At 51.6% G+C, this 23,535-nt stretch overlaps 2 protein-coding genes across 2 annotated transcripts; both read right to left on the bottom strand.

The window, feature by feature from the left end:
- Positions 1 to 2,510: 2,510 nt before the first annotated feature.
- Positions 2,511 to 3,512, bottom strand: LOC142823748 (olfactory receptor 1f45-like). Its single transcript, XM_075915070.1, has one exon. The coding sequence runs from the start codon at positions 3,510 to 3,512 to the stop codon at positions 2,511 to 2,513; it is 1,002 nt and encodes a 333-aa protein (XP_075771185.1).
- Positions 3,513 to 16,998: 13,486 nt separating this feature from the next.
- LOC142823747 (olfactory receptor 1f45-like) lies at positions 16,999 to 17,931 on the bottom strand. Its single transcript, XM_075915069.1, has 2 exons — positions 17,794 to 17,931; positions 16,999 to 17,697 (listed from the first exon to the last, which is right to left on the bottom strand). The coding sequence occupies exons 1-2, from the start codon at positions 17,929 to 17,931 to the stop codon at positions 16,999 to 17,001; spliced, it is 837 nt and encodes a 278-aa protein (XP_075771184.1).
- Between the last annotated feature and the right edge of the window lie 5,604 nt (positions 17,932 to 23,535).

Below are 23,535 nucleotides of genomic sequence, written 5' to 3'. Positions count from 1 at the left end.
CATGTCCAAGTGGGACAGAATGAGACACGGACACAACTCAGGCGCGTTTAGTCGTCACCTGGAGCCTAGCACAAGAAGCCCTCAGCTTCCCAAGAGAAAGGAAGGTCCCATAGATCAGTGGTCACCAACCAGTAGATAATGCTCATGCTAATGGATTAAATAAAGATACTGGATGGCTGGGACATTATCAGCCTACCAAACAATGAAGGTGCCAATGACTCTTTGTCTGTACAGTATCTGCTGTTCGTTCTCTTCTTCTCTGTGGCCTACTCATGGGTCTTATCTGCCTCTTTTGACTATCCAGTCTTTAGATGCGTATGACTATTTGTTTTTCCTATTACATTGCAGCTTGACTATCCCTTTGAAATTTTCCACTGCCTCTTCTTGTTTCCCCTCCCCCCTCCTATTTTTTACTTCTCCCCTTTGCCCTTTCCCCTCCTTCCCCCTCCCCAGGGCCGGACTGAGGGGTGGGCAAGCCTAGCAGCTGCCCGGGGTGCCAACCGATGGGGGGCACCTGATGGCAGCAGTAAGGGGCATGCGGTGTCCCTTATAGCTTCCACCAGGCGCCATGTGCTCTGCTCCAGCAGCGCCAGCCCCACTGCACCAGCCAGCCATGCCCTTCCCCCCACGGCCGCGGGGCACTGCATGGCCCAGTGCGCACACCAGCAGCAGTGACCAGGCTGCACTGGGCAGCGCGTGCACCGTGCGCCCCGGGAGCAGGCCGCCAAAATGGCTCGGGCCAGCCGTACCCCCACTTCCCACTCCCCACTCCCTTCTCCCCTATTTGTTTTAGTCCCGGACATCCAACAATCTGGGCATCTGCACAAGCGGGCTGTGCCCATGAAAGGTCAGGATAGCATCTCCATGTTTTGTTAGTCTTTAAAGTGCTACCAGTTGTGGCACTTGTGCTACGTTAGGGATCTGGCAAGGCTGAGAACCGTGTTATGTCCCTGACCAACCAGGCAGAGGGTAACTACTCCCTTCTGCTGGAATAAGCCATCACAAGCACATGGTACCCCAGTGTGGCATTGTCACGCCAACCAAAACTATAACGCAGACTTTTAATAGAAAAACTTTATTCCTCCAGCACGAACCAGACGGCCCGATTAACAGTCACAGGCTTCCAACAGATCCCTCCCAGGTTCTTCTTCATGGCTAAAAATCCCATAAAATGGATATTTGCTGGAATTAATTTGTCAGGATTCAGCTGCAAACAATTGGGGACCCTTAAAAAACTGGCGTCCCTCAAAGCTTCCTGCCCAGTGGCTTAGAATCCAACAGGGTTAGATGAGGTTGTACCAAACCCTGCAGAGATAACGCAAGGTCCTAGTTCCATTTCCCTCCTGGGGCCATGGCTTTTTCATACATTCTCAGGCTATTGGGAGCATCTGCCCTGACCGCAGCCCCCCAAAAATTGCTAGCACAGATCTGTGAGATAAACCCATCTCCCCTCCACGTGTAGCAGCAGCCCCCAAAGCCACCACAGTGGTGGGAGTCATTAGGAAAGAGACTGATAATACCCCATGACCTCTGTGTGAATCCACGGCATGACCACACCTTGACTAGTGCGTGCAGACGTGCTCACCCCACCTCGAAACAGACATTTTAGAATTGGAAAAGCTGCAGAGAAATGAAAAAGAATTAGATTAGGGGCATGAATAAACTTCTCTATGAGGACAGATTTATAAGACCGGGACTTTTCTACTTGGAAAGCAACAACTCGGAGGGGGGGGGGGGTGTTGCTTTCCAAGCAGAAAGCATGACTGCTGCAGAGAAAGTAAATAAGGAAATGCCAGTTCCACCGTCTCATAACACAAGAATTAAGAGTGACCTTACAAAAGTAGTAGGCAGCCCATTTAAAAGGACCCGAAGGCAGTGTTTCTCCACCCAGCGCAGGGTCAGCCTGTGAAAGGCCTTGTTAGAGGACGTTCTGAAGGTGAAGACCATTACAGGGTTCAAAAACAAACTAGATATGTTCATGGAGGACAGGTCCATCAATGGTCCTTAGCCAGGATGGGCAGAGATGGCCTCACTAGCCCCTGTTTGGCAGAAGCTGGAGACAGGCAATAGAGGATGGATCACTTGATGATTCCCTGTTCTGTTCTGTTCTGTTCATTCCCTCTGGGGCACCTGGTATTGGGCACCTACAGCGGACAGGATCCTGGGAGGGATGGACCATTGGACTGACGCAGTCGTAACGCTCTTATGTTCAGAAGGCTGAGTGTTCAGGCCGATCGGTACTAAGAACATTTGTACAAGAGGCCTTGGGGCCGATCTTGCATGGCCATGCCCTTGGGAACATGCCTTAATTTACCCCTTTTCCATGGAAAGATTTGGGCTGTGTATATATGTGTGTGTGTGTAGGTGGGCATGACCCTTCCAATGTATTAGCTTCATGAGCCTCACGTCTGAGGGGAAAAGAACCCAGGTGTCCGGGAGAATCTAAGGCAACAGACACATCTTGGGTATAAAGTCCATGCCCAGAGAAGCGATGGAGTCGTGGGCTGGATTCACATGCCCCAAGTCAGAACTTTCCTCCCTGCCCTTCTCAGGGCCGCGACCACGTCCCTGTTCCTCAGACTGTAGATGATGGGGTTTAGCGTGGGCGACAATACTTTGTCCAAGAAGGTCACTTTCTGGTCATAACCGTGGGTGTCGCTAGAGTCTCGGCGGAAATAGAGACACATCACGATGCTGAATTTGAGCAACACCACGGTCAGGTGGGAGCTGCACGTGGAGAGGGCCTTGCGTAGGCCTTGGGCAGAGCGCAGGCGGGCAACAGCAACCCCAATGCGGACATAGGAGGCCAGGATGAAGGCGAAAGGGCTCAGCCACACCAAGAAACCCACAGGGGAGGTCATCAGTTTAATGGTGAGCGGCCGGGTGCAGGAGAGGAGCAGGAGGGGCGGCAGGTCACAGAAGAAATACTGAAGGCGATTGCCGCAGTAGCGCAGATTGGCGGCCATGACAGTGTGCAGCAGGGCGTGTGCAATCACCACGGCCCATGAAGCAGCCACCATCTTGAGGCACAGGGACCGTGTCACCACGGCGGCGTAGCGCAGCGGGTCACAGACGGCCACGTAGCGGTCGTAGGCCATGGCAGCCAGCAGGTAGTTCTCCATGTTGCCCACAGCGAAGAACATGAAGAGCTGGGCCATGCAGCTGGTGAAGGAGACGGCCCGGTGCTGGGTCAGGGCGTGCACCAGGGCCTGGGGCAGGGAGATGGAAGCGAAGCTCATGTCCACCACAGCCAGGTGGCTGAGGAGAAAATACATGGGGCTGCAGAGCTGGGGGTCAGTCACCACTAGCCCCAGCAGCAGGGAGTTGCCTGCCAGGTTCACCAAATAGGTGACCAGGAGCACCACGACGATCAGCAGGTCCTGCTCTTTGGAGAGACCCAGGAGCACAAACTGAGAGACGGACGTCCAGTTGCCCTCGTCCATGCTGGGGGCCGAGGCTGCACCTGATGGGGAAGAGAAGGGAGTTGACAGTGAGGTGACGCGCTGACACATTCCGCCTGTCGCTTGTTGGGAGCCAAGTCCTGTTCGGTCGTCTTTGGGGAACGGTTTAACAGCTCGATCTCGATTTAAACTGTCCCACAATGGAGACATCCATTCAACCCTGGCTCCGTTCTGCTCATGGGCACAGACCGTCGCTGTGTCAACGTGCAGCGTCCCTGTGGTCTGACCGTGGGTCGCTGGGACTCACAGACTCTGAATTTGGTGTTCCTCTTCATGCCAGACTGACACTCTAGCTCTGGCCAGCCAGCAGCCTTTTGAGTGCAAGAGGCCAGTTATCAGCTTCCCCTCTGTCTTCTTTTGTCTAGGCCAAACATGCCCCATTTTTCTAACCTGCCACAGCAGGATTTCTAAACTTTTCCCCTTTGTCTGTTCTCCCCAGACTCTCTCCCATTTGCCCACAGCTTGTCTGGATGCACTGGTCCACGTTAGAGCTCACCAGCGCCAAAAAGAGCAGGACACTCCCATGCCATAACAGACTCACGTCGCTCCTGTTCTCACGCCAGCCTCTGAGCACAGTATTGTCAGAGCTGCTTCACGCACAGTCAACCTGAGCCGTCAACCCCAGTTAGTCCCCAGTTTGCAGCTATGTCTTGGACTTTCCCTCCCTATGTGAAGTATTTCAACCTTGTCTTTTTTTGAGCTCTGCCTTGTTGAATTCAGACTGAGCCTCCAATTTGCCAAAAAGGCATCCAATTTCCATCCTGCACTTACATCCTGTCCTCCAAACTCCCTGCAACTTCTCCCAGGGTGGGGTCAGTTGTAGTACCAACGCGGGAAACAAAGCTGTACAGCGGTGCTTGGCTATAGCAGAGAATGGTTTGACCCGAGGTTTGCTGGCTCCAATATCCGGCCATAACGCATCCCAGCCCACTGGCCCCCTTAGAAGCCGTCCATGTCATCCCAGACCCCAGTAACACGGAACCTTTGCAGGGAATAGGAAGGACCCCAAAGAGAATTCACCAGAATTCAATACAGTTGCCAAAGAATATAGCGGGAAATGGCTCCTTCTCTCCATGACAAGCCTGGGAAATGTTGGAGAAAAATACTCATTTTGCAGGGTCTTTTTCAGGGGGCTGAGCACAACACACGTCCACACTGTGAGCTCTCGGTTAGAGCCCCTGACACTGTGGAGAACTGGTCTCCTCTGGAAATCGATACACCTGTGGAAGGTCACAAGGGAGACAGATGCTGGTTGTCTGGAGATCCCCCCTCCCTCATGTGAGGGAAGGATGCAGAATGGAGACAGAATATAGTCTGAGTGGGAACCCACCGGTACCTAGGTCCCTTCTCTCCGTCAAAGCACCTACACAGGGAGACAGGTGAGGCTGCACACAGAGGGGACGGGCAGGGTGAGGACTGTCCAAGGCGATTGTGGGAGGGGAACATCTCTGTGCCAGAGGGACAGTGGAACACAGGAGATGTGGGGGGTTTTCCCTGCTGTCCTTCTTCCCAAGCTGTGCTGGGCTCTACCCCTACATGCCCCCATTCAGACGGCTTTGCCATCCCAGCCTCTCCCCTGCGGTGCCCCCAACACACACCCTGAAACCCAGCCTCACCTCGGACAAGGACGCTTGGCACCTGCCTGCCCTCAGCATCTGCAGAGGATCAGCCGCTCCTGTGTGAAGATGAACCCCAGAAACCAGTCCCCAGGGGCAGCAGAGCCGGCCTTAATTAGCCCCTGGGGGACTTTGACAAAGAAAACATTCATTAGCGCTCAACTGAGCCGTCCCATGGCTCTGGGCGCAGGGGATCTCTGAGATCCGTAGATTGCTGTCATCATGTCTCCTCATGGAGCTTCATAATAAGCCACTCACCACGTCCCCTCAATCTCTCCTCTGTGCTGTCCAATCCCCATACGTGGCAACTCACAGGCATTCCACGTCCTCCCCCTGAAAAGAGGCAGAGTGCCTCAGTTTACCAGTTTCCCTTAAGTCCCCCTCCACACATTCTTGAACCCCATCTGTGAGCCCTCCTAACAAGGGAACTGGTGGCTCCTGTAAGGAAGAACTGAGGGTTTCACAAGTCCCAGAAAAGAACAGCTGCAAAACAGGAGGATCCTGGCTCGCCAGGCCGGCCTCTGCAATAGTTATTGCCCTAACTAAGAAAGCCACATTGCCTCTTCCCATGAAGGTCAAACACCCGGATCCGGGTTCTTCTGGGCCCGGCCAGCACAGACAGTCACTGCCCTGCAATGATTTTCCATTGGCCAACGTGAAGGAATCTGCACGGTGCAATGCCACAGCGACTCATTTCTCCTCCAGACCTCGAAATCCAATTATCCCTTTATACCTGCCCTAGTATAACCTGCCTGGCTGGCTCACAAAGCTCATGTGTCTCCAGAAGGTGTGAGCTTCCCACCAGGAGCAGGACTCAGTCGTCCTTCAGGGCAGGCCCCAGAGCCTCTCCACCTCTTGAGAGTGAACCTCTGGTCTCCAGCCCTCTCGCTTCCTGCTATGGGCTCTGTCCAGCATGTCCAAGCAGGACAGAATGAGACACGGACACAACTCAGGCGCGTTTAGTCATCACCTGGAACCTAGCACAAGAAGCCCTCAGCTTCCCCAAGAGAAAGTAAGGTCTCATAGATCAGTGGTCACCAACCAGTAGATAATGCTCATGCTAATGGATTAAATAAAGATACTGGATGGCTGGGACATTATCAGCCTACCAAACAATGAAGGTGCCAATGACTCTTTGTCTGTATAGTATCTGCTGTTAGTTCTCTTCTTCTCTGTTGCCTACTCATGGGTCTTATCTGCCTCTTTTGACTATCCAGTCTTTAGATGTGTATGACTATTTGTTTTTCCTATTACATTGCAGCTTGACTATCCCTTTGAAATTTTCCACTGCCTCATCTTGTTTCCCCACCCCCTCCCATTTTTTACTTCTCCCCTTTGCCCTTTCCCCCCCTTCCTCCTCCCCAGGGCCGGACTGAGGGGTGGGTGAGCCGAGCAGCTGCCCAGGGTGCCAACCGATGGGAGGCACCTGATGGCAGCAATAAGGGGCACGCAATGTCCCTTATAGTCTCCATCAGGTGCCATGCGCCCAGCTCCAGCAGCGCTGGCCCCATGGCGCCGGCCAGCAGCGCCCTTACCCCAATGGCCGCGGGGCCCTGCATGGCCTAACACGCATGCCAGCGGCAGTGGCCGGGCTGGACTGGGCAGTGCATGCACCGTGCACCCCGGAACGGCCACCAAAATGTCTCGGGTCAGCCCTACCCCCACCTCCCGCTCCCCACTCCCTTCTCCCCTATTTGTTTTAGGCCCAGACATCCAACAATCTTGTCAACTGCACGAGGGGGCTGTGCCCATGAAAGCATCTACGTGTTTTGTTAGTCTTTAAAGTGCTACCAGACTGATTGTAGATCTTTAAGTTTATTCTGTACAGACCAACTCACCCACCCTCTGAAGCTTATAGATCATTATGTCAGCACAGACTACGGATGTTACATTTCAAGTAATTGATTTTTACTTGCAAGTAAAAGCGAATAATCGATTCATAAAAACATAAGGACATAAGAACAGCCAGACCAATGGTTCTTCCAGCCCAGGATCCTGTCTGCTGACAGTGACCAGTACCAGATGCTCCAGAGAGAGGGGGCGCAAGAGGTAATCCTCACGTGATTCCTCCCCTGTCACCCACCTCCACAGAAACAGGCTAGGGACACCGTTCCTACCTATCTTGACTAATAGCCATTGACGGAACTAACCTCCATGAATCTATCTAGCTCTTTTTTGAACCCTAGCTTTTTTTTGAAGTCCTAGCTTTCACCACATCCTCTGGCAAGGAGTTCCACAGGTTCACTGTGCGCTGAATGAAGAAAAACTTAGAATCACAGAATCATAGAGGTGGAAGAGACCTCAGGAGTTCCTCAAGTCCAGCCCCCTGCCCAAGGAGGACCAATCCCAACTAAAGTAACCCAGTCAGAACTTTGTCAAGCCGAGACTTAAAAACCTCTAGGGACGGAGATTCCACCACCTCCCTAGGGAACCCATTTCAGCACTTCACCAGCTTCCAACTTCCGTCTGTTTGTTTTTAACCTGCTGCCTATTCATTTCATTTGTTTACCCCTAGTTCTTATATTGTGTGAAGAAGTAAATAACCTTTCCTTATTCACTTTTCCCACACCAGTCATGATTTTATAGACCTCAGTCATATCCCCCTTCTAAGCTAAATAGTCCAAGTCTTTTTAATCTTTTTTATATGGGACCCATTCCAAACCCCTGATCATTTTTGTTGCCCTTTTTTGAACCTTTTCCAATGCCCGTAAAAACATCTTATATTTTTAAGATGAGGCAACCTCATCTCTACAAAGTATTCAAGATGTGGGCGTACCATGGTTTTATATAGTTGCAATAAGATATTTTCAGTCTTAATTTCTATCCCTTTTTTAAGGATTCCTAACAACGTATTTGCTTTTCTGACTGCCGCTGCACTCGGAGTGGATGTTTTCACAGAACTAGCCACAATGACTCCAAGATCTCTCTCTCTTGAGTAGTTGTAGCCAAATTAGTCCCCATCCTATTGTATGTACAGTGGGGATTATTTTTTTCAATGTGCATTACTTTGCATTTGTCAACATTCAATTTCATTTGCCATTTTGTTGCCCAATCACTTAGTTTGGTGAGGTCTTTCTGAAGTTCTTCACAGTCTGCTTTGATCTTAACTAACATGAGCAGTTTAGTATCATCTCCAAAGTTTGCCACCTCATTGTTTACCCCTCTCTCCAGATCATTTATGAATAAGTTGAATAGGACTGGTCCTAGGACTAACCCTTGGGAAAACCCCACTAGTTACCTCTCTCCACTCAGGAAAACTTACCATTTATTTCTATCCTTTCTTTCCTGTCTTTAAGGGTATGTCTACACTACAGCGCTAATTCGAACTAACTTAGTTCGAATTAGTTAATTCGAACTAAGCTAATTCGAACTAACGCGTCTAGAACTAAAAACTAGTTCGAATTAGCGTTTTGCTAATTCGAACTAGCGCGTCCACACTGATTGGACGCAGGGGGGCATTTAAGGGCGGCTGAAACCGGTTCTGGCAGGGCATCAGGTCAGTAGTTGCTTTGTGTAGCTGCTGTCTGAGGCTATCTGAGGCTCGTGCTTAAAGGGACCCCCCCGGACAGCCGGTTCTCAGCTTTTCCTGCTTCCTTGCCAACCTCGCCGAGGGACAGCAAAGCGTTGGTCTCTGTGCCCGTCTGTGTTGGTGCTTCTCTTCGGTGGGGGGCTGCCGCAGGTGGTAACATGGATCCAGAGCTCGCCCTGCACCTTCTGGTGCACTTTCTGGACTTGCTGCTGCAAGCCTGCCAGCAATGGCTCGAGGCTGCCTGGCACCACCTGGGGAACGTCAGCCCCCTGCCTCTCCGCCTGGCCGCCCTGGGGGCCGTGGAGGAGCCGCGGCGGCGCCCCGGCACCGGCGTACCCCGCCACATCTGGCGTCTGGACACCAGCAGCGAATGGTGGGACCGCATCGTCCTGGAGCGCTGGGAAGACCGACAGTGGACCCAGAACTTCAGGATAAGGAGGGACACTTTCCTGGAGCTCTGCGAGTGGCTCGCCCCTGCCCTGCGCAGAAGGGACACATGCATGAGGCCCGCCATCCCCCTCCAGAAGCGGGTGGCCATCGCCCTCTGGAAGCTCTCCACGCCGGACAGCTACCGATCCGTCGGGAACCAGTTCGGCGTGGGGAGATCCACCGTCGGAGCGGTGCTCATGCAGGTACGGCACTCGCCGGCCACTGCGCCAGAGGGGAGGGGGGCTGCAAGGAGGGGATGGGCCGCCCCAGGGACAAAGGGGGGGGCGGGAGGAGGCAAACGCGCCCCGCACCGGAGGGGTCGGTCTGTCCCGGCCGTACTACACGCCGCCAGGGGGGGTTGCTTCCGGGAGTGGGGCGCGGGGCACTGCCAGGGTACGAACGCTCCCAGCCATCCGGGCGCTCCACTGATTGGTGCTTTGCTGTGTCTCTCTCCGCAGGTGGTCAAGGCCATCAACCGGGTGCTGCTCCGCAGGGTGGTCCGCTTCACCAACCCGTACGCCGTCATCTGGAGATTTGGCACCCTGAGCTTCCCCAACTGCGGGGGGGCCATCGACGGGACGCACATCCCCATCCGTGCCCCGGAACATCAGGCGTCCCGTTACGTCAACCACAAGGGGTACTTCTCCGTGATCCTGCAGGCCGTGTGTGACCACCGGGGGCAGTTCACGGACATTAATGTGGGCTGGTCTGGCAAAGCACACGACGCCCGGGTGTACCGCAACTCCTCCGTGTGCCAGCGGCTGCAGGCCGGGACCTTCTTCCCCGACCGCCACATCAGGGTCGGGGACGTGGACATGCCCGTGTGCCTGGTGGGGGATGCCGCCTACCCACTGCAGCCGTGGCTGATGAAGCCCTACACGGGGCACCTCAATCCCTCCCGCCAGGCCTTCAATGCCAGGCTGACCAGGGCCCGCATCGTGGTGGAGGGGGCCTTCGGGCGACTGAAAGCCCGCTTTCGATGCCTCCTCACCCGTCTGGACCTGGCCGAGCACAACATCCCTCCCGTGGTGGCAGCATGTTGTGTGCTCCACAATTTGTGTGAGCGAAAGGGGGAGGCTTTCCTGCCAGCCTGGATGGCTGAGGCTGACCGCATGGCTGGACACTACAGTCAGCCCCGCACCACCGCCGTCCGGGAAGCCCAGCGGGGGGCCGTCCGGATCCGGGAAGCCCTGCGGGAGAGCTTCTAGGTGGAGGAGGAGGACTGACCTCTCCCTGCATGCCCCACTGGGGCCTTCTTCCACCCTACCCCCCTTCCCCTTTCCCCTCCCTACCTACTGTAAAATAAAGACACCTGTTTTTCAAACAAAAACGTCTGTTTATTTCACATAACTGGGGTGGAGGGAGGGAGCAAGGAGGGTGGGAGAAGGGAGGGGGAAACCTGGGACGAGGGAGCTGGAAGGGGAGGGGAGGGAAGGGAGGAAGGGAAAGGAAAGCTCAGGGGTGGGAGTCCGGCTGCCTCTCCCGTCTCGCCACACTGCGGGTCCGGGGGCGTCGGTGGGAAATGGTTGTGGAGGGTGGGGCAGGAGGGATGGGGGGTGTGGAGGAAGCAGGAGCGGGAGCAGGAGGGGGAGCTGGGGGAGCAGGGGGAGCAGCAGGGGGAGCAGGGGGAGCAGGAGCAGGAGCAGGAGGAATTGGGAAGCGGTCGAGCAGGCTCTGGAGGTGGCCTCGCAGGGCACGGCCCTGCTCCTCCAGGGCCTCCAAACTCCTCTGGCGCAGCCTCAGGTCCTCCTGGACCCAGTGGTCCTGGAGACGGAGCTGTTGCTCCAGGAACCGGAGGTGCCGCCTCTGGTAGTCCTCCTGGTTGCTGGCTCTCCTGCTGGCCCGGGCGCGGGCGGCTGCTGCAGGCAGTGTGGTGCGCCCTGCAGGCCCAGGTGCTGCGGCTGTGGTGCAACAAGACCAGCGGTCAATTACCCCAGGGGCCCAGGTGTGTGAAACCCAGCTCCCCTCTGCAAGGCCAGGGCCCCTGCAGGATCCCCAGCTGCTGCTCTGTGGTGGGCAAGGCCCAGGCGCACGGTCCTGGGGCTCCCTCTCACAGGTGGACGCCTCCCCGGCCTCGGACGACACAGGCGAGCGGCTCTGTGGGGTGCCTTGGGGGTCCCAGGTCCTGGGCAGGCTGCCGGCAGGCTCCTGGCTCTCGGAGCCCTCCTCCTCCTCCTCCGCGTTCCTGTGGCTAGTGCGGAGATCGTGGACATTGGAGGCTTCCCCCCAAACCTCGATGAGGTCCACGATCTCCGCACTTGACCAGGCGGGCGCCCACCTCTTGCGTCCCCGGGCAGGCTCCTGGGAGCCACCAGGCTGGTCCTGGGGAGCAGTGGAGGGCTGGGTGTCCTCGGGTGGCTGGCTCATCGTGTGGCAGGTGTAGGGTCTGCTGGCTGGGTGCTGGCAGCCTTGCAACTGGCACAAACTGTGTAGCCAGCCCGTGGCCCTTTAAGGGCTCCGGGGCGGGGATGGGGGCAATAGAGTTTGCCTGGTGTTGGCCAGAGTGGCCACCAGGGCAAGCTGGGAAGGGCTAGCCTCCCACTAGTTCGAATTAAGGGTCTACACAGCCCTTAATTCGAATTAGCTAGTTCGAACTAGGCTTAATCCTCATAAAATGAGGTTTACCTAGTTCGAACTAAGCGCTCCGTTAGTTCGAATTAAGTTCGAACTAACGGAGCGCTAGTGTAGCGCCTATGAAAGTTAGTTCGAACTAACGGATGTTAGTTCGAACTAACTTTGTAGTGTAGATATACCCAAAATGAGTTATTAGTCCAGAAAAGGACCTTCCCTCTTATCTCACGATAACTTACTTTGCTTAAGAGGCTTTGATGAGGGACCTTGTCAAAGGCTTTCTGGAGATCTAAGTAGAGTGTACCTACTGGATCCCTCTTGTCCACATCTTTGTTGACCCCTTCAAAGAACTCTAATAGATTAGTGAGACATGATTTCACTTTACGGAAACCATGTTGACTTTAGCCCAACAAATTACGTACTTCTTTGTGTCTGACAATTTTATTCTTTACTATTGTTTCAACTAATTTGCCCAGTACTGACGTTAGACTTACCAGTCTGTTATTGCTGGGGTCACCTTTACAGCTCTTTTTAAATATTGCCGTTACATTAGCTATCTTCCAGTCATTGGGTACAGAAGCCGATTTAAAGGATAGATTATAAACCAGTGTTAATGGATCTGAAATTTCACAATTGAGTTCTTTCAAAATTCTTGGGTGAATGCCATGCTGTCCTGGTGACTCGTTACTGTGAAGTTTCTCAATTACTTCCAAAACCTCCTCTATTGACACTTCAATCTGTGACAAGTCCTCAGATTTGTCACCTACAAAGAACTGCTTCTGACATACTTAAAAAACATTTTGTTAATACCTTTTGAGTTTTTGGCCTGCAGTTCTTCAAACTCCTTTTAGGCTTTTCTTATTGTATTTTTACACTTCATTTGACAATGTTTATGCTCCTTTCTATTTACCTCACTAGGATTTCACTTCCACTTTTCAAAAGATGCCTTTTTATCTCTCACTCCTTCTTTTACGTGGTTGTTAAACCACAGTTGCTCTTTTTTCGTTCTTCTACTGTGTTTTTTAATTTGGGTAGACATTTAAGTCGGGCCTCTGTTATGATGTCTTTGACAAGTTTCCATGCAGCTTGTAGGGATTTTACTTTAGTCATTCTACCTTTTAATTTCTGTTTAACTAACCTCCTCATTTTTGTTTAGTTCCCCTTTCTGAAATTAAATGCCACAGTGTTGGGCTGCTGAGGTGTTCTTCCCACCACAGGAAAGTTAAATGTTATTTTATTATGGTCACTATTTCCAAGTGGTCCTGTTATAGTTACCTCTTGGACCAGAACCTGTGCTTTACTCAAGAGTAAACAGAATTACTTCTCCCCTTTTGGGTTCCTGTATCAGCTGCTCCAAGGAGCATTGTTTAAGGTATCAACAAATGATGTCTCTGCAGTTCGTCCTGAGGTGACATGTACCCAGTAAATAAGGGATAATTGTAATCCCCACTATTATTGAGTTCTTTATTTTTATAGCCACTCTAATCTCCCTTATCTTTTGATAGTCATTATCGTTGTCCCGGTCAGGTGGTCGATAATAGATCCCTACTGTTACATTCTTATTAGAGCACGGAATTGCTATCCATAGAGATTCTATTGAACATGTTGATTCATTTAAGTTTTTTACTTCATTTGTCTCTAACTTTTCTTTCACATATAGTGCCACTCTCCCACCCACATGACCTCTTCTGTCCTTGGGATAGATTTTGTACCCCGGAATGATTGTGTCACATTAATTGTCCTCACTCCACCAGGTATCTGTGATGCCTATTATATCAGTATCCTCTTTTAACACGTGGCACTCTAGTTCACCCATCTTATTATTTAGACTTCTAGCATTTGTGCACAAGCACTTTAAAATTTTGACACTGTTTGTTTCTCTGCCCTTTTTTATGTGACTGTTTTTCATCTCATCTGGCCCATACCTTATCCTCTTCCATCCTCTCCTCCTGACTCAAACCTAGAGACTCAAACCTATGACACTAAGCTAGGGGGAGAGGTAGATACGCTTAAGGGCAGAGATAGGGTCCAGAGTGACTTGGACAAATTGGAGGATTGGGCCACTAGAAATCTCATGAGATTCAACAAAGACAAGTGTAGAGTCCTGCACTTGGGACGGAAGAATCCCAAGCATAGTTACAGGCTGGGGACCAACCAGTTAAGTAGTAGTTCTGCAGAAAAGGACCTGGGGGTTACAGTGGATGAGAAGCTAGATATGAGTCAACAGTGTGCCCTTGTAGCCAAGAAAGCTAATGGCATATTAGGATGCATTAAGAGGAGCATTGCCAGCAGATCCAGAGATGTCATTATTCCCCTTTATTCGGCTTTGGTGAGGCCACATCTGGAGTACTGTGTCCAGTTCTGGGCCCCCCACTACAAAAAGGATGCGGACGCATTGGAGAGGGTCCAGCGGAGGGCAACCAAAATGATTAGGGGTCTGGAGCATATGACCTACGAGGAGAGGCTGAGGGACTTGGGTCTGTTTAGTCTGCAGAAGCGAAGAGTGAGGGGGGACTTGATAGCAGCCTTCAACTTCCTGAAGGGAGGTTCCAAAGAGGATGGAGAGAGGCTGTTCTCAGTAGTGACAGATGGCAGAACAAGGAGCAATGGTCTCAAGTTGTGGTGGGAGAGGTCCAGATTGGATATTAGGAAAAACTATTTTACTAGGAGGGTAGTGAAGCATTGGAATGGGTTACCTAGGGAAGTAGTGGAGTCTCCATCCCTAGAGGTGTTTAAGTCTCGGCTTGACAAAGCCCTGGCCGGGTTGATTTAGATGGGATTGGTCCTGCCTAGAGCGGAGGGCTGGACTTGACGACCTTCTGAGGTCTCTTCCAGTTCTGATTCTATGATAAGGGGATGGTTGGATGAAATAACATGATCTTGGTAACTAATTGACCATTCATTTCCAGTTGGAAATAGGTCAATGGAGGGATGATAGGAGTTGCTATAGGGAACTTTCTGGGTGTCTGGCTGGTGAGTCTTGCCCACATGCTCAGGGTTTAGCTGATCGCCATATTTGGGGTCAGGAAGGAATTTTCCTCCAGGGTAGATTGGCAGAGGCCCTGGAGGTTTTTCGCCTTCCTCTGTAGCATTGGGCACAGATCACAGCTGAAGGACTCTCTGCATGTTGGGGCCTTCAAAGTATTGGAAGGCTTCAATATCTGAGACATAGGTGAGAGGATTATTCTAAGAGGGGTGGGCGAGATTCTGTGGCCTGCACTGTGCAGGGGGTCAGACTAGATGATCATAATGGTCCCTTCTGACCTTAAAGTCTATGAGTCTATGAGTCTATGAGTCTAGAGAATCTCTGTCAATAGACTCTACTCTAAGAGACATCTCTGTCCGATCCATGTACTCCTCTGCATTGATCGGCTTTCCCCCATATAAACTTAGAAAATCCACAGCATGGTCACAAAATTAGTAAATGCGACAAAATGCTACTACACACTGCCCATTGCTTACAGAGGATACCTAGCAGTGTGGTGGCAGAGTGGTGGGATTGCTCTCCAAGGGGTTTCTGGCAGGCTTTGCCTTGCCTCACTGAACCTTCCCCCAGTACGTGATCACGTCTGATCTAGACTCATGAAACCGTGATTTACACCCTCCAGAAGGCTGGCACAGCCGAAGTTGCTGCACTTGTGCTACGTTAGGGATCTGGCAAGACTGAGAATTGTTTTATGTCTCCGGAAAACCAGGCGGAGGGTAACTACTCCCTTCTGCTGGAATAAGCCATCACAAGCACATGGTACCCCAGTGTGGCATTGTCACGCCAACCAAAACTATGACACAGTCTTTTAATAGAAATACTTGATTCATCCAGCACAAACCAGACGGCCCGATTAACAGTCACAGGCTTCCAACAGATCCCTCCCAAGTTCTTCTTCATGGCTAAAAATCCCATAAAATGGATATTTGCTGGAATTAATTTGTCAGGACTCAGCTGCAAACAATTGGGGACCCTTAAAAAACTGGCGTCCCTCAAAGCTTCCTGCCAAGTGGCTTAGAATCCAACAGGGTTAGATGAGGTTGTACCAAACCCTGCAGAGATAACGCAAGGTCCTAGTTACAATTCCCTCCTGGGGCCATGGCTTTTTCATACATTCTCAGGCTATTGGGAGCATCTGCCCTGACCGCAGCCCCCCAAAAATTGCTAGCACAGATCTGTGAGATAAACCCATCTCCCCTCCATGTGTAGCAGCAGCCCTCAAAGCCACCTCAGTGGTGGGAGTCATTAGGAAAGAGACTGATAATACCCCATGACCTGTGTATGAATCCACGGCATGACCACACCTTGACTAGTGCGTGCAGACGTGCTCACCCCACCTCGAAACAGACATTTTAGAATTTGAAAAGCTGAAGAGAAATGAAAAACAATTAGATTAGGGGCATGAATAAACTTCTCTATGAGGACAGATTTATAAGACTGGGACTTTTCTACTTGGAAAGCAACAACTCGGAGGGAGGGGATGTTGCTTTCCAAGCAGAAAGCATGACTGCTGAAGAGAAAGTAAATAAGGAAATGCCGGTTCCACCGTCTCATAACACAAGAACTAAGAGTGACCCAAGAAAAGGACAGATTTATAAGACTGAGACTTTTCAGCTTGGAAATCAACGACTCGGGGGGGTATGATAGAGGTCTCTAAAATCATGACTGTTGCAGAGAAAGTAAATGAGGAAATGCCAGATCGACCTTCTCATAACACAAGAACTAAGAGTGACCTTACAAAAGTAGTAGGCAGCCCATTTAAAAGAACCCGAAGGTAGTGTTTCTCCACCCAGCGCAGGGTCAGCCTGTGAAACGCCTTGTTAGAGGACGTTCTGAAGGTGAAGACCATTACAGGGTTCAAAAACACACTAGATATGTTCATGGAGGACAGGTCCATCAATGGTCCTTAGCCAGGATGGGCAGGGATGGTGTCACTAGCCCCTGTTTGGCAGAAACTGGGAACAGGCAATAGAGGATGGATCCCTTGATGATTCCCTGTTCTGTTCTGTTCATTCCCTCTGGGGCACCTGGTATTGGGCACCTACAGAGGACAGGATCCTGGGAGGGATGGACCATTGGACTGAGGCAGTCTAAACGCTCTTATGTTCAGATCATTGAGTGTTTGGGCCGATGGGTATTAAGAACATTTATACAATAGGCCTTGGGGCTGATCCTGCATGGCCATGCCCTTGAGAATATGCCTTAATTTATCCCTATGCCATGGAAAGATTTGGGCTGAGTGTACTTGTGTGTGTGTGTAGGTGGGCATGACCCTACCTATGTGTTAGCATCGTGAGCCTCACGTCCGATGGGAAAAGAATCCAAGTGTCCGGGAGAATCTAAGGCAACAGACACATCTTGGGTAGAAAGTCCATGCCCAGAGAAGCGATGGAGCCGTGGCTGGACTCACATGCCCCAAGTCAGAACTTTCCTCCCTGCCCTCCTCAGGGCCACGGCCACATCCTTGTTTCTCAGACTGTAGATGAAGGGGTTTAGGGTGGGCACCAATGCTTTGTCCAAGAAGGTCACTTTCTGGTCATAACCGTGGGTGTTGCTAGAGTCTCGTCGGAAATAGAGCCACATCACGATGGTGAATTTGAGCAACACCATGGTCAGGTGGGAGCTGCAGGTGGAGAGGGCCTTGCGCAGGCCTTGGGCAGAGCGCAGGCGGACCACAGCAACCCCAATGCGGACATAGGAGGCCAGGATGAAGGCGAAAGGGCTCAGCCACACCAAGACAGCCTCAGTGGTGGTCACCAGCTCAATGGTGAGGGGCCGGGTGCAGGAGAGGAGCAGGAGCGGCTGCATGTCACAGAAGAAATGCTGCAGGCGGTTGCCGCAGTAGCTCAACGTGGCAGCCCTGAGAGTGTGCAGCAGGGCGTGTGCAATCACCACGGCCCATGAAGCAGCCACCATCTTGAGGCACAAGGACCGCGTCACCACGGCGGCGTAGCGCAGCGGGTCGCAGACGGCCACGTAGCGGTCGTAGGCCATGGCAGCCAGCAGGTAGTTCTCCATGTTGCCCACAGCGAAGAACATGAAGAGCTGGGCCATGCAGCTGGTGAAGGAGATGGCCCGGTGCTGGGTCAGGGCGTGCACCACGGCCTGGGGCAGGGAGATGGAAGCGAAGCTCATGTCCACCACAGCCAGATGGCTGAGGAGAAAATACATGGGGCTGCAGAGCTGGGGGTCAGTCAACACCAGCCCCAGCAGCAGGGAGTTGCTGGCCAGGTTCACCAAATAGGTGACCAGGAGCACCACGATGATCAGCAGGTCCTGCTCTACGGAGAGTCCCAGGAGCACAAACTCGGAGACGGACGTCCAGTTGCCCTCATCCATGGTGGGGGCCGAGGCAGCACCTGAGCGGGGCAGAGAAGGGAGTTGACAGTCATGTGACGCGCTGACACATTCCGCCTGTTGCTTGTTGGGAGCCAAGTCCTGTTCGGTCGTCTTTGGGGAACGGTTTAACAGCTTGATCTCGATTTAAACTGTCCCACAATGGAGACACCCATTCAACCCTGGCTCCTTTCTGCTCATGGGCACGGACCGTCGCTGTGTCAACGTGCAGCGACTCTCTGGTCTGAAAGTGGGTCGCTGGGACTCATAGACTCTGGATTCGGTATTCCTCTGCCTGCCAGACTGACACCCTAGCTCTGGCCAGCCAGCAGCCTTTTGAGTGCGAGAGGCCAATCATCAGGTCTTCTTTTGTCTAGGACAATCCTGCCCCATTTTTCTAACCTGCTGGAGCAGGATTTCTAAACTTTTCCCCTTTGTCCGTTCTCCCCAGACTCTCTCCCATTTGCCCACAGCTTGTCTGGACCCACTGGTCCACGTGAGAGCTCACCAGCGCCAAGCAGAGCGGGACCCTCCCCTTCCATATCAGACCCACGACGCTCCTGTTCCCACCCCAGCCTGTGAGCACAGTATTGTCAGAGCTGCTTCACTCACAGTCACTCTGAGCTGTCACCCTCAGAAGCCTGTCAACTGTGCTGTTCCCTGCCCAGTTAGTCCCCAGTTTGCAGCTATGTCCTGAACTTTCCCTCCCTAAGGACTTTTTCAGGGATCTAAAAGGGTGTCATAAGAAGGAGGGAGAAAACTTGTTCATCTTGGCCTCTGAGGATGGAACGAGAAGCAATGGGCTTAAACTGCAGTAAGGGAGGTTCAGGCTGGACATTAGGAAAAAGTTCCTAACTGTCAGAAATAAATTGCCCAGGGAGGCTGCGGAATCCCCATCCCTGGAGATATTTAAGAGTAGGTTAGATAAATGTCTATCCGGGATGGTCAAGAGAGTATCTGGCCCTGCCATGGGTGCAGGGACTGGACTGGATGACCCTCTCGAGGTCCGGTCCAGTCCTAGTGTTCAATGATTCTATGATTCTAAGTGAAGTATTTCAACCTTGTCTTTTTTTCAGTTCTGCCTCGTTGAATTCAGACTGAGCCTCCAATTTGCCAAAGGGGCATCCAAGTAAATCCCTAAAGCATGACACTGATTTCTAGTTACTGTTGTACTATCGAGCTGCTCCAAATGTGACAGGCGCACCTAAGGAAATGCAGGTAATCCTGTTCTCAGCAGGGCCCATATAGGGATGAAAAAGTCACAGATGAAGTCCAAAGTGAGATGGAAGGTGCTGAAATAACCATCCACTTGGGAATCAATGGAACGGGCATGAAGGGGGTGGGAAGGCTTGGTCAAGTGGAGAGAGTTCACACCAGAGCCCCAGAAATGCCTGAAGGATCAGAAAACCTGTTTGATTGTGAGACATGCCAGGCGCTCAAGCTAGTTAGTGGAACAAAGAGAAGGTGAAAGGGCAACTTGATCCCAGGCTAGAGATACCAACATGGGGAAAAAAATTGCACAGCGGCTCTTGGGTCCAGCAGAGAATGGTCTGACCCGAGCCAGTGGCTAGAAACGGCAGCTAGACACAGCGGCTGTGACAGCAGGGATGCAGGACGTCTGAAAAACCTACCTGAGAGACCAGAGGGGCTTGGTTTGCTCAGTTCATTGAAGAGCCTGAGAAGAGGGGACTTGGTACCAGTTTGGAAACACGCTCACAGCCCTTTATCTGCATCTGGGCCCTGCCTGCAGCCCTGCCCCTCCACAACGCCTCATGGGAAATGTGGCCTCAGCAGGGGCTCGGGAACATGTTGGACTCCAGAAAAGTCTCCTGTGCAGAGAGGATAGAGAGCTGAGTGGTGTATAAAGTGCAAGCGGGACCATGATGCAATGAAAATGGGACAGAGAAAAGAGCTTGAGGGATTCTGTCCCCCTGTCTCCTGGCCTAGCAACAAAGAGAAAGCCCATGACATTTCATTCAAATATGAACCAAAGACATAGTCACACATTCAGGAAGTAGGAACTCATCGCCGCAGGATGGTTTCCAGGCTGAAACCTGGATTAAAATTAAAAGAGGGAATGGACATTTCCAAACTATGAGGAATATCACTCAAACAAACAAACGGTTGTGGGAGGGATATTAAACCTCATGATTCGGGGTGTTACGAAACCACTAATGGTCAGGAAGTAATTGCAATGGGAGTAGGGTTGATCCCCACTTGCTTCTTCAGCTTCTTAAACCTTGTGGCATTTGCTCAGCTCGGAGATGGATTCTGAATTGGAGGGGGGGTTGTTTTGACCCAGTCTGGCCATTTCTACACCAGAGACCTCCTTCCAACTCACACACAAGCACTCAGACATCCTCCATGAGACATCTTAGATGTTCAACAAAGGGCTGTGATTTTCCTCCTCCAACCCCACCTTTCCCTCAACACATTTCCACCTACACAAGTCAGAAGGTCCCCACAAGTTGAGAAATTTGCCGCCTCTTAACACAGGCTCCATAAAAAGCACTAGGGAAGTCAGTCCGGACTGACATTCCTTACTCACAGGGGCTTGCTTATGCAGCTCTACGTACCATGCACAGATGTGTCAAGGCAACAGTCACATTTCAAATGGTTCATTTTATAATTATCTGGTACAAACAAGAACATCAATAACAGCGAGTGTGACGCCTTCCTATCGTTCCTTGGGATTTCCTAAGCAAGTCCTTGAGAAGTGAGGGGAAATGTAGGCGGGGAGGCAAAACAAATCAGCGTCCTGAAAGGGTCCTTTTGTCTGGAAAGGCTGGGATCCAAAACTAGAGCTCTCCCTGCATTTCATTTCCAGCACGACTCTTTTAAACAAGCACCCCGTCTTGGCTGAGAAAAGGCAGGGGTGGTGAATCTACCGCACACATTGGTAGATTGTGTCCCTCACTAATTAGGCTCCTGGTTATAAAATCAGCCTTTGTTTCCAGGCTGATTTTGTCTGTCTTCAGCATCCTGCCATAATGCATGCTATCCTACCGGCCCCCTTACAAACCTTCCATGTCATCCCAGACCCCAGTAACACAGAAACTTTGCAGGGAATGCAAAGGACCCTACAGAGAAGTCAGCAGAATTAAATACGGTTGCCGCAGGCTGTAGAGGGAAATGGCCCCTTTTCTCCATGATAAGCTTGGGAAATGTTGGAGAAAAATGTTCCATTTTGCAGGGTCTTTTTCAGGGGGCTGGGCACAAAAAACGTCCACCCTGCGAGCTCTCGGTTAGAGCCCCTGACACTGTAGAGAACAGGTCTCCTCTGGAAATCGTTGCTCCTGTGGAAGGTCACAAGAGAGACAGATGCTGGTTGTCCAGAGATCCCCTCTCCCACATGTGAGCGAAGGATGCAGAATGGAGACAGAAATTATTCTGAGTGGGGACCCACCGGTGCCTGGGGTTCTGTTCCAGGCACTGTCAAAGCACCTGACTAGAAAGAGAGACACATGAGACTGCAGGTGGAGAGGACAGACTCGGTGAGGGACAGTCCACGGCGATTGTGGGTGGGGAACAACTTTCTGTTCAGTGCCAGATACCAGACAGACAGAGGAACACAGGAGATGTGGGGTTTTTCCCTGCTGTCCTGCTTCCCAAGCTTTACTGGGCCCTGCCCCTACCTGCCCCCATCCAGCCGACATTGCCATCCCAGTCTGTCCCCTGCATTGCCCCCAGCACACAGCCTGATACCCAGCCTCACCTTGGATAAAGACGCTTGGCACCAGGTTGCCTTCAGCATCTGCAGAGGAACGGCTGCCCACGTGTGAAGATGAACCCCTGAAACAAGTCCCCAGTGGCAGCAGAGCCGAACTTAATTAGTCCCTGGAGGACTTGGACTAAGAAAACATTCATTAGCGCTCAACTGAGCCGTCCCTTGGCTCTGGGCACAGGCGATCTCTGAGATCCATGGATTGCTGTCATCATGTCTCCTCATGGACCATCATAAGTAGCCAGTCGCCAAGTCCCCTAAATCTCTCCCCTGTGCTGTCCAATCCCCATATGTGGCAACTCACAGGCATTCCACTTCCTCCCACTCAAAAGGGGCAGCATGCCTCAGTTTACCAGTTTCCCTTAATTCCCCCTCCACACACTCCTGGACCCCATCCATGAACACTCCTAACAAGAGCACTGATGGCTCATGTATGGAAGAACTGAGGGTTTCAGAAGTCCCAAGAAAGAACAGCTGCAAGACATCAGGTGGATCCCAGCTCGCCGGGCCGGCCTTTGCAATAGTTATTGCTCTAGCTAAGAAAGCCAAGTTGCCGTTTCCCTTACAGTCAAACACCCGGATCCAGGTTCTTCCCAGCACATACAGTCGCTGGCTTGCAATGGTTTCCCATTGACTGATCTGAAGGAATCTGCCACAGCGACTCATTTCTCCTCCAAGCCCAGAAATCCCACAGTCCAGTTAACCCGTGCTACCTGCCCTAGTATAACCTGTCTGCGTGGGTCACAAAGAGCGTCTCGAGAAGGTGTGAGCTTCCCACCAGGAACGGGACTCAGTCGTCCTTCAGGGCAGGCCCCAGAGCTTCTCCACCTGTCGGGAGTGACCCTCTGGTCTCCAGCCCTCTCGCTTCCTGCCATGGGCTCTGTTGAGCATGTCCAAGTGGGACAGAAATAGACACGGACACAACATGAGAAAGGAAGATCCCATAGATCAATAGTCACCCACTAGTATATTATGTTCATGATAACGGATTAAATAAAGATACTGGATGGCAGGGACATTATCAACCTACCAAACAATGAAGGTGCCAATGACGTTGTCTGTATTAGTATCTACTGTTATTACTCTTCTTCTCTGTTGCCTACTAACGGTTCTTATCCGCCTCTTTTGACTATCCAGTCGTTAGGTCCTTGTGATGATTGTTTTTCCTGTTACATTCCAGCTCCGCTTTCCCCTTGATATTTGTATACCCATTGCCTCTTCTTGTTTCTCCTCCGCCTCTCCCCGCTCCTTTCTCCCCTATTTGTTTACTTCTGGACATCCAACACTCTGGTCATCTGAAGAAGTGGACCGTGCCCACAAAAGCTCATGATACGATCTACACGTTTTGTTAGTCTTTAAAGTGCTACCAGACTCTTTGTTGTTTTTTAAGTTTATACTGTACAGACTAACTCACCCACCCCCTCAAGCTTAGAGATCATTATGTCAGTCCAGACTAGGGACGTTAAATTGTAAGTAATTGACTAATAAAACAGTTGATGTATAAGAACGTAAGAACAAACATACTGGGTCAGACCAATGGTCCATCCAGACAGTGTTCTGTATGCTGACAGTGAGCAATACCAGATGCCCCAGAGGGAGAGAACACAAGAAATAATCCTCATGCGATCCCTCCCCTGTCACCCACCTCCAGAGAAACAGGCTAGGCACACCATTACTACCCATCTTGGTTATTAGACATTGATGGACTTAACCTCCATGAATCTATCTAGCTCTTTTTTGAATTCTGTTGAAGTCTTAGCCTTCACCACATCCTCTGGGAAGGAGTTCCACAGGATGACTGTGCACTGAGTGAAGAAAAACTTCCTTCCGTTTGTTTTAAACCTCCTGCCTATTCATTTCACTTGGTGACCCCTAGTTCTTAT

This window comes from Pelodiscus sinensis, unplaced genomic scaffold (genome assembly GCF_049634645.1).
Source record: "Pelodiscus sinensis isolate JC-2024 unplaced genomic scaffold, ASM4963464v1 ctg34, whole genome shotgun sequence".
NCBI classification, from domain to species: domain Eukaryota; kingdom Metazoa; phylum Chordata; order Testudines; family Trionychidae; genus Pelodiscus; species Pelodiscus sinensis.
Note: the sequence above shows the minus strand (reverse complement) of the source record. Positions and strands in the feature narration are given on the sequence as shown.